At 58.3% G+C, this 10,815-nt stretch overlaps 1 protein-coding gene across 3 annotated transcripts in view; it reads right to left on the bottom strand.

Annotated features, from left to right (window-relative positions):
- Positions 1 to 4,072: 4,072 nt before the first annotated feature.
- Frs3 (fibroblast growth factor receptor substrate 3) overlaps positions 4,073 to 10,815 on the bottom strand; it is a 16,635-nt gene continuing 9,892 nt past the window's right edge. For all 3 annotated transcript variants that reach the window (XM_023720008.1, XM_023720000.1, XM_004624152.2), the window contains 5 exons: positions 9,440 to 9,528; positions 8,324 to 8,510; positions 6,275 to 6,436; positions 5,480 to 5,637; positions 4,073 to 5,241 (listed from right to left, as the gene is read on the bottom strand). In XM_023720008.1, the coding sequence (XP_023575776.1) occupies positions 4,345 to 5,241; positions 5,480 to 5,637; positions 6,275 to 6,436; positions 8,324 to 8,510; positions 9,440 to 9,505 (1,470 nt within the window). In that variant the 5' untranslated portion in view covers positions 9,506 to 9,528 and the 3' untranslated portion in view covers positions 4,073 to 4,344. The remainder of the gene's footprint in view (positions 5,242 to 5,479; positions 5,638 to 6,274; positions 6,437 to 8,323; positions 8,511 to 9,439; positions 9,529 to 10,815) is intronic.

The following is a 10,815-nucleotide window of genomic DNA, read 5'->3' as shown; positions in this document are numbered from 1 at the left end:
GCTTGACAGGCAAGTGCTTATTCTACTGAGCCATCTCCCTGGCCCCTATCTACAGCAGTTTTATTTAATTCATAACTGAATGATGGGGTAAATACTCTCAGTCTCCTTAACAGACAGAAGATGAAACCAGGTTAGAGAGTCTGAGCCATCCGCCCGTGTATCACCTGGCATCAAATGAGAGAAGCTCACATCCCATAATCCTGCTGCTGGGAGCTGACAGCCCTGGGTGTGAGGTTTGGTCAGGATCCGCCTATGCCACCAGACCTTGTACCTGGAACCACTGTCCCGCATTGGCTGGGGACCGAGGCCCCCATCGCTGTGTACACTGCCCCTCCCCACCCTACTGGGTATCACAGCACTGATACAGCCCAGGGCGTGGGGAGACAAGGTGCCTCCAGAACACCTGGTGCTTCTGCCGCCCCCAGTGCCACCGCCCCACTCCCACCCCAAGCATGGTCAGCAGGAGGCAGATTTGGTGGCCTTCTGCCCCTTTCCCAGGCGCGGCTCGCCGCACTCTATCAGGCCTCCCAGCCCTGGGGATTCAGACCAGGCTGGAGTAGGAGCAGAAGCAGTGGCCGGGAGGAGGCCGAGGGACCTGAGCCCTTACCCGGGGGCAGAGGGAGGACAGGGACATCCAGGCTCAGGCCCCTATTGGGCATGAGAGGGTGTCTCAGTGACAGGGCCTAGAGGGTATCCACCGCATCACCCGCAGAGAGCAGTTTCTGGGAACACTGGGCCAAGTGCCAAGTGGCATCTGTGCCCATGACTGTTCCAGTAGCGGGGATCTTCTTCCTGGCCCCTTCTCTTGGTCCCCATCCCCATCCTCCCCTCACCTGGCTTCTGAAGTCAAGACAGACCCAGGGCACCAAGAAGAACTGTTGTTGGGATGCATGGACCATTCAGATTTTAATTTAACAAGCCAAACGAGCTGGATGTGGGGAATCCCAGAATTTTGGGAGGCTGAGGCAGGAGGCTCACAAGGTCAAGCCCAACCTGGACAACTTAGCCAGGCCCTGTTGCTAAATGCATACACACACACATACACACACCATGCCACGGACTGCAGCATTGTGGGGGGTGAGCAGGCAAGCTGAGGGTGTACAGATCCTGTCATTTCAGGGCAGGTTTAAGGCCCCAAGAGCAAGAGGGCTGTGAAGTAAACACTCACTTGGACTGTTTAAGAGAGGCACAAGGTCCAGAACAAGGCGGGCACGGGCTGGAGAGAGCTGAGGGTCAGACAGGCCCAGGCGCTGTCCCCAGGATGCTGGGGCAACGAGCCTGGCACAGGTGTGAAGAGCAGTTGCCCTTCCCGAGTACTTACCCGGGCAGCCCTGCTCCCTGGGAGGGCATCTGGGCTGGACCTTCCCAACCCATGCCTGGGGTGACACTGTGAACACCCCGTGTGGGCCACAGTGGTTGTGTGGCTGTGAGGTGCCCAGTGGTTCTGGACCACCGCCATGCTGGGCCCCAGAGGAAGAAGCATGGGGGGTTTCTCAGACCCAAGTGGAGGAAGGGTCTCTCGGGTAGTGAGCTCCCCAGCCTGGCAGCACAGTGTGCAAGCGGACTGGATCAGCTGCTCCAGGAGCTGCTGTAGAGATTCCTGAGTTGGCTCTGGCTCTGCTGACTGACAGGACCTAGCTGTCCCTCCTGGCCTCTGTCACTCCACACAGCTCCAGTTGCGCTAGAGACATGGGGACTCTTGTCATTGGCCTGTCTGCCTCTGAGGAGAGAAGCACTCTGCTTGAGACGCCTGATGGAGCAACCTGTGAACTAAGGACTCAAGAGAGCTGATCCGACCCGACCTGGGAAGCAGAAAGGGACAGGACAGGAGGGGACTAGGATGGCCAGTCCAGGCCTCCTTCTTCAGCCAGCCAGCCCCTCCCAGAGTGGGCTGCAGAGCCAGTGCTTCTAAGGCCATAAACTGCAGAGGCAGGACAGGTAGGTGGCAGGCAGGCTGGGACCAGGGCCACCCCCAGAGTTAGCAGCTTGGAATTCAGGATTTCTGTGGGGGATGCACTGGAATGTGGCCCCCTTGGGTAGAGGGAGCCCTGCAAACTCCACAGCCCCACAGGCCAGGTGCCCACCAGCCAGGCGCCCACCGGCCAGGCCGGGAGCTGCTGGGGTGGGCAGACAGGCCTGGCACCCAGCCCCAGCATAAGCTGCTCGTTCCCTCCCGGCTGCCACCGGCTGCTTCCCCTCCTGGCCTGCTTCCTCTTCTGTGCAGGGATGATAACGATCCTGCCCAGTGAGGCCCAGTGCAGATAAATGGTCTACACCTCTGTGAAAAGCCGCCTGTGTTCACATCCTGCAAAGTGCTGTAGTTACACAGGAGTGGGCTTGGGAGGCAGACAGGTCACTCCAGACAGGATGCCTGGCCTGTCCTTTCCCAAGCGCCGCCTGGGGTGTGGGCAGGGCCCTGTTCTAATGAGGAGCAGGGAGTGCTGGGCAAACACGCTGATGTTGGTGGCCAGTTCCCTCTGTGCGTCACACCTCAGCAGGGCAGGCCCGCTGCGGTTGCTCCCCTGGGTACCTCACCCATCCGCCCCTTCCCGCCAGGAAAGCTGTCTGCTCTCCCCTGCCCTTCCTGAGGGAGAAAATTCCTGCTGGGGATCTCACTGGGCCAGGGGAGGGGACAGAAGTTTGGCTGCTGACCATAGCCGTGACAACTTGGTGTGGGGGTCCTGGGAATCAGAACTAGCTCTGTGGCCCAGAGTGAGGGTGGTGACTTGGGAAGCCTGAGGCTTGAGCCCTGAGGGAGGACAACCAGAAGAGCCTCTGCGAGTCTGTGTCCTGCTCACCATGAGACCTAGGCCCACAGGGGAAACACATGCTTATGACAGCAAGAGTGGGGCATCGGCTAGTACCTGTCTCCGACTTCTGCCAGCCCCAGGCTGGCTGTGGCCATTACTTGTCGCTCAGCAAGGAGGAGCCTGGTCCTGACCGTACCTGCCTGTGTGCTGGGACCATGCAGGCCACAAGCACAAACAGGTGTGTCAGAGGACCAGGAAGCTGAGCGGGCCCCCAGTGCCTGACTTCCAGGACACAAGACAGGCACTGCAAGTCCTGCTGTGGGGGCAGAGCAAAGGAACAGCGAGAAGGGCCACCTTCTGGGCTTAACTGAGGCCTCTCAGTTCTGCTATGACCAGCCTTCTGACAATAGGAGACAGCCACCCCCACACATGGATGGATGGATGGATGGATGGATGGGGTGTGTGAAATCAACCCGGTGATGGCCCTGCCCTGGTTGCTGTCTTGGGGAGAAACAGGACATGCGGCAGGATATGGGCACAAACAGGGCCCAGAGACAAGGCCTGTCGCAAGTCAAGGACGAGCCCTGGCCTCACTCCTTTCCTGGGCCCAGTGGTCATCAGACACTAAACTCTCCCTCATCAACCTTGAGGATTGATGGCAATGGCACCTTGGAGGTCAGGCAGACTGGCGTGAAAGCAGCAAGAGCAGCTGAGGAGCGAGCTGGGGCCCCTGCTACGGAAGGGCACTAGGCAGGGTGTGGGGCGCTGGTCACCATCAGACCCGGGGCCCCACCTGCTGTTCTCTGGAAAAGCTGTGCTTTGCAACGCCAGCACTAGGTGACACGAGTGTCACTTTACACTGCATTCCCTCAAGTCCCGTTTCATGTTCAAGACTCCACTATGCTGGGCTGGCCAAGGACACCCCACCTCAGCGCCAGGGTCTGAGAGCACAGTGGCTCCTGCTACTTGCTAAGCAGGAAGATCAGCCCGGCTCCAGACATGGCCCCGGCCGCTGAGCCTCACAGGACCAGCCCTGTCCTGGGGCAGTGCCCCTCACAAGTGCTCTCTGAACCAGGGACTGCAGCCATCCCGTCACTTTACTGCAACAAGCTACATTCTGGACCAGGGCTCCTTGGAGGAAGCAAGGGTCAGACTTGGCACAAAAGCCACAGCCACCCCCGGCTCCCACGCTCTCCCTGAGGAGACAAGATGACTCCACTCACTGGGCCAGAATTTAAAAATAATTATATTAATAATAAATATGTTAAATTACATTTAAAACAATAAATAGAAAAATAAACTGATAAATAAAATCAACAGGTACAAAATGTTTCAAAATTCCAACCAAAAAAGCACACACAAATGGATGGACAGACAAGACAGCTGACAAGACAAATGGACGTAAGGGGACGGCGAGAAACGTAATCACAAGGACCCTTCACAGTTGGCATCGAGGCCTCCTCCTCAGCTGGCCACCCTCCCCTCCCCAGCTTGGGGACCAGGAGCCTCGGGTGGCACGGGCAGAACACCAGCAGCGTGGGGAAGCTCCCGTTTGCCTCGGTGCCTTCAGCCCTGGAGGTGGTGACGGAGGGACCTAGAGAGGCAGGTCGGTGCTGTTGTGCCGTGTCTTCCTGGCGGTGCCATCGTCTCGGGGCAGTGCCCGCTGCAGGCTGGACATGGCCGCAGTCTTCTTAAGGTCAATCACAGCATACGAGTCCGAGCTGGGCCCTGTGGCCCTGGGTGTGGAAGGGGTCTGGGCCCCCTTGGGCGGCTCCCCACCCCAGCCCTTGAGTTCCACCTGGATGTAATTGAGCTGCCGCGGGGGCTCAGGGCCTGGGCGGCGGAAGTCGAAGCTGAAGATCCTTGGGGAGCCGCGGCGGCGGGTCAAGGGCACGGGAAAGCCACTGTGGCTGCGGCCAGTGGCCCGAGAGCTGGGGGGCTTCTGCAGTGGGGTCTCATCCTCCTCCCCCTCTGGGAAGCCATTAGAGGAGGGTGTGAGCCCATCCCGTGAGTCCCCATCGTCCCCAGGCTCCCCAGCTTGCAGCTGGCTGTGGCTCTCCCACACAGGGGGCAGCGGGGGCAGGTTCTCATAGTGCAGCAGTGCGGCGCGGCGGTGGGCCAGGCCGCCCCAGCCTGGCTCTTCCGGGCTCAGTCTCCAGCCAGGACCTCGCCGCAGCCCGCCGCCCACATTCTCATAGGTGCACTTGGGCTGCTCGGGGCACTCCGAGGGCCCTTCGTTGTTGTTGTTGTGGTGGGGCGCATCCTGCAGGCTGGGGCAGAGGCTCTGGCACTTGAGCACATGCCGCCGGGCAGGCGTGGGTCCCAGCACGAACTTCACCTGGCCTGGCTGCAGGAAGACCTGCGGGTCCCTCGGGCTGGGCTCCCGGGCCTGTGAGGGGAAGGGCGTCCGCCCCTCGGGCAGTGGCTGCAGGCAGTGCCGGCTCCTGCGGTGGTCAACCTCGCCGGCTGGAGTGTTGACATAGGTGTGTGACTGCAGGATGGTCCACGCGCGCAGCAGGCCCGGAGGAAGGAAGGGCAGGATGGACAACAGGAGGGCAGAGGCTCAGGGGGAAACGCCACAGCTTCCCCTCTTCCCAGGCCTCTGGATCTTCCTGGAACATGGCCTTTCTTCCTTTTCTTCCCCTTCCCATGAACCTTCCTGGTAGGACATGGCCATGTTCCCAAACCCCGCCCCCACCCAGACACTGGCATGGCCAGCTGCTGCTCACCTGTTCATCGGGGGCAATGAGGGCATTTGTGGACTCCTCCCCGAGTGAGGCGTGTCGAAGGCTGCTCGAAGATGGCCGCCGGGGAGCAGAGAATCGTGCGCCCTCTCCCGGGCAGCTGGGGAAGCCATTGGAGAAGCTGGAGACAGTGTATCCTACAGCTGGGCAGGAGACAGGCCAGGTGTTTAAACCACCTGACAGCAGCTGGCAACCAGGACCCCTACACCAGGAGGGGACGTGCAGTGCTGAGCCCCTGCCCTCTGAGCTCACCTGAGCTGCCACCCCACCAACTTCCTTCAGGAGTCCCTTACCTGAGCCACCCACAGCACCCTGCTCATCCTGCACAGCCAGTGAGCCCCAGGAAGCTCCTCCAAAGGGGGCACCGTGGTTCTCCCTCTGTCCCTGATGGGCCAGCCCAGAGAGCATGGAGTGGTGGCAGCATATAGCCAGCAGCTTTGGCTCCCTGTGGCACAGCCTTGGCCAGAGACACCAGAGCTGGCTCTAGGGGAGGTGTGTGTGATCCAAGGAAGGAGTCAGGAAGCTCCAGACTGCCGTTTCCATGGAAACCCAACATCTTCCTGCCTGTTCCCAACCATGAGTTGATCCAAGGTCCAGGATGCCACAGCCTCAGCCAAATCACCTGACTGGCCCAGCCACCCTCTGGGGTGTCTCTAATGATGGACGACTGGCTGAACAAACGTCCCAGAAGGCTGGCTCCCAGCACCAGCCTCCCCATTCATCTGTGCTCCAGGACTGTGCCTGAACTCTCACTGGGTACCCAGGATGGGGGTGCCTCACCATTGGGCTGCTGAGGGGTTCGAGGGAGGTCGAGCTCGGCGGGGTGGCTGCTGTGGGTGACAATGACTGGCTCTTCCGTCACGTTGATGCTGTTGCACTGCATCAGATCCTGAAGGAGGCTGAAGATTTCCTCTGCCCTGGAGCACTTGAATGCAAAGATCCCTGGATAAGGAGAGGAGGAGATGGGTGCCTGGCAGGGCCACAATGGCCATGGAGACGGCCAGGAGCTAGACAGGTGCGTGCGCGCCTGCCACAGAGGCTGCCGAGCCACAGCTCGGGCCTCCACGCCCTCACAGCCTCCGAGATACTCCAGAATGCCCGAGTAATCGCAGTGCCAGGGCCTAAAGGCTGTCCTCACAGCCACACTCACTGGTGTTTTTCGGGGTGCTGGGGGTGGACCCCAGGTCCTTGCACATGGTAGGCAAGGGCTCTGCCTGAGTGGTACGCTAGTTTGATGCACTGAGTCTACTACCCCAGCCCAAGTCAGCCCTGTAGCTGAATCCCTTGTGTATGTTCATGACATCGTCATAGACACTGACGGTGTGAGCTGAGTGACTGTGACACCGCACGGGCCATCCATATCTTTCCCTGTTGGCCACCACTGGTCCCCAGAAAAACAAACCCACAGTCCCCAGTCCTTAGCCCAGTGCATCTGCCCAGCAGTGTGGCCACAGCAGGAACATCTGCGCTATTCACAGCTGCCACTGAATACCCAACCCAACGCCTGGCCACAGAATGAAGGCTTCCTGCAGCGTGAGCTCAGGGGCAGGCAGCAGCAAGGACAGGCACAGCCGAGGGCCAATCTGGCAGGGCAGCAAGGGTCTGGGTACACTCGGCTTCTTAGCCTTTCCACCTCCAGCTTGGCTGCTCAATGTCCTGGGAGAGGCAGGACTGGGCTGGATCACACTGGACTCAGGATCCTAAGCTGTCCCTGGCACGGGGCCACCTGCAGTGTTGCCATGGTGGAGCCTGGGACTTGGGGAGGCCACCTGGGAAGGACATGTCTGCACGGACCCACAACTGAGACAGCACAGGCTGCAGACTGGGCAACAATGACGTTATTAAGTGACGCTGTCACATACGGTAGAGGTAGCTGTAGTTTTCAGGAGCGGGATGGGAAGGACAGAGTGGAAGCAGAAACACTGCTGTGCCAAGAGACAGAGAGACCCAGCAGACACAATTCGGGAAGAAGCCTGTACCAAGGCCTGGGGAGCCAGGCGCACGTGAAACTTCCCTCGGGACGAGGGGTCCTCTGCTCCACCTGTTCAGTCAGCATTACTGCCTCTGTTCAGGAGAGGGCGATGTGACCTCCAGGGCTGTTTTGTAGCTTGTCCTCCTGCAGTCCTGGGCCCTGCCTGCAGTGGGCACCTGCTGGGGCAGGACGCCCTCTACAGGGTTATGCCTAGATCCTCACAGTGAGGGCCAGAGCTGCAGCAGCTGGAGCCCTGAGCCATGGAACAGCCCCCCCCTCTTCTGAGGCCCCAAGGAGAGAAGGAGGGCACTCCGTGGGCTGGACTCCCAGTCATGGGCAAAGGTGAGCTCCTGAGGGCTCACCTGCCCCGCACAGACCCAGGCATCCTGCCTCCCCCATCTCACTCCACTGAGCCTGCATCCCTGGGATGCCTGGTTCCTCTCTTTATCCACAGGCTCTGAGCACAGGACATGGACGTTCAGGAAAGTGTGTCCCCACTGGGGGCAATAAGGCCCTTTGAAGCTGGACCAGCAAGGCGAGAGTTCTGTGCTGCTGTGGCAAGGCCTGGCTGAGGACAGTGACTTAGTCCTACTGGGCTGCTCAACACAGAGGCCCAGCTGGAGTCCCTGTGAGTGCAGGGACAAAGAGCTGTGGCCTGGGAGTTCACAGAGTCCTGCAGTAACAGGTTGTGTGCCTTGGGCCAAGCCCCTGCCCCACACTGGGCGACACCTGCCAAGTCGAGGGCTGGGCTGAGTGCTGAGCCCACTGCTGAGGCCACGACCACAAGCTTCCCAGCCCACCAGCTAGCTCCTGCATCTGCGCTGTACCTCCCGGCCTGGCCCAGCTAGAGCACTCACCCTGGCCGGTCTGGCAGCGGCGGCCGCTCTCAAAGGAGAAGAGGTTGGAGTCATAGCCATAGCGCCGCAGGCACAGGTAGGGCCAGCGCACGGCCTCGCGCCGCTGCAAATGCAGCACCAGCTCGCTTTGGGTCAGCTCCATCACCCCCTCACCCAGCTCCACCCCCTCGTCGTCCACATTCGTCACCTGGGGAGACAAGGGTCACCAGTGAGACCCGAGCCCCCCAAAGGCAGGTCCATGCAGGGCTGGGCCAGAGCGAGGCTGACACTCTCACGTGCCCGCCCAGGCCTACCCGAGTTCTCAGCCAATCTGCCTCTGGAGCAAGAGTTGCATCACCAGGACATAGCAGGTAGTTGACCTCTAAAGCCAGGTCATCAGATGACCAATGGTAGGGGCTCTGTGACAGCCTGTGGCTTGCTATCCCAGGACATATCCGAGATGTTACCAAGGAAGGGGATCAACTATAAATTCACAATTGTGCTAGGCTTGGTGTAATCCTACCACACCAGGAGGCTGAGGCAGGAGGATCATAAGTTCCAGCCTGGCCCTGTAGTTTAGTGATATAGCAAGACCTTGTCTCAAAACTTAAAAAAAAAAAAAAAAAAAAAAAAATAAGCTGGGCATGGTGGCACATGCCTGAGGAAGCTGAATCAAGAACCTGGTTAGCTATTTAGTAACAGCCTGTTCAAAAATTTTTAAAAAATCAAAGCAGGCTGGGATATAGCTCAGTGCAAAGGCCTTGGGTTCAATGCCCAGTAGCCTTTCTTTTCCAAAACAAATCAAAATTGTAAGCCCTGGGTAAAGTTGCTCCTAAGACAAAACCAAAGTATACCGCAGCCACTTCCCACAGGGGTGAGTTCCTGAGCACGCTCTCACCTCAAGGTGCCTGTGTGGACATGCAGCGCCCCCTATGGGGCAGGTCCAGCCTTGGCTTCCCTCAGCAAATGGAACACAGAGTCCCAAGTGAAGAGGTTTGAGCATTTTTTGCCCAGGCTACTCTCCCAACCCTGACCTCAGCCTGTCATGTCACTGTCCCCAGAGAAGCTGTGGCACTTGAGGGCTTGGGGCTGTGCCCAGAAAGCTACCAAGAAGGCAAGGGAGAAGGCTCTGGGTACCTTGAACTTGGTGGGGTGGTTGTCTGGGACAGTGTCTCTGTTCAGGCAGCCGCAGCAGCTCCCCATGGTGTCAGAGCAGCCAGCCTGCCCTACAAGGAAACAGGACAAGCAGGTTACCAGCGTGGCTCCAAGAGGCCTGGTCCCCGTGATTGCCACCAACTCTGTCCAGCACACTGGAGGTTACGGACCCTCCTTCAAGGAATTCACGCTCATCCGGGGCAGACACTTCAGCTAAACATTAATTCAAGCTGGTCAGGGCTGAGCATGCACGTAGGGGGATGGAGTGGCCTTCTCGGAAGCAGCAATCTGGACCTTGGAAAGTATGCAGGATTCTGACCCACGGCATGGGATGGGAGGGAGGGGCCTGAAAGCGACCAAGCCCGGCCTCGACTCAGCTAAGACACTGTCGCTTGCGAGTCCCAGATACCCGGGCCTGTACCCTTCCCCTTCCCTTCTTTACACCGTACCTATTTCCCTTCTATCCCAGTTCTCTCTTTTTCCCTTTTACCATTATTCCAACAGCTGCTTGAAATTTATCTTTTTGATGTCTTCTTCAAACGAATTATTACATTATAACCATAAAGACATCCAGACTGAACACTTTTTTTTTTTTTTGCTTTTTAAGAGGGTCTCGCCATGAAGTTCAGGCTGGCCTTGAGCTCATTTTGTAGCCCACGCTGGTCTCTGCAATGATCCTCCTGCCTCAGCCTCCCACATGCTGGAATCGCAGGTATGTGCCACCATGCCCAGCACAGTTAAAAATAGCACATTTTATAATCACAATTACCAGGGGCTGATCAGACCTTTGGGTCCCTGGTGGGGGTGGGGTGGTCCCAGTGATGGATAAAGACAAAGAAATCTGCAGGTTCAGGGGGACTGGGAGGTCAGTGCCTCAGACTGGGCAGAGACAAAGACCTCTTGGGCTGCCTACTTTTCTTGGGGTGGGGGGGTGTCCATTTCCTGGAGCAGAGACTGCAGTAAGGAGAGGCAGGAGGAAGAACAAGTTTGACATCATAAAGGAGACAAGTTAGGATCCTTCCCCACACCTGCGTACTTGCCCTTTGTTAACAGTCCTCAGCAGATGTTATCTTGCCTCAGGAGCTGTGGCTACAGGATTACAGGATTAAGTCCCACCCCACCAGGATGCCTGCAGCCTCCTGCAAAAACTTCCCTACTCCAGAAGCAGGTCAACATCTGCCTCATGACTGTGGGGCCTATGGTTTGGCCTACACCAATTGATCACATAGCCTGGGCCCCAAAACATGATTGGGTTTCTCATTTAAAATAATAATAATAGTGGCTGGTGAGATGGCTCAGTGGTCTAAAGCACCTACTTGGGGCTGGAGAGATGGCTCAGTGGTCTAAAGCACCTACTT

The sequence above is a fragment of the Octodon degus genome, unplaced genomic scaffold (genome assembly GCF_000260255.1).
Source record: "Octodon degus isolate 3935 unplaced genomic scaffold, OctDeg1.0 scaffold00005, whole genome shotgun sequence".
Taxonomy (NCBI): Eukaryota; Metazoa; Chordata; class Mammalia; order Rodentia; family Octodontidae; genus Octodon; species Octodon degus.
The sequence above is the reverse complement of the archived record's forward strand: the minus strand, read 5'-3'. Positions and strand labels throughout refer to the sequence as shown.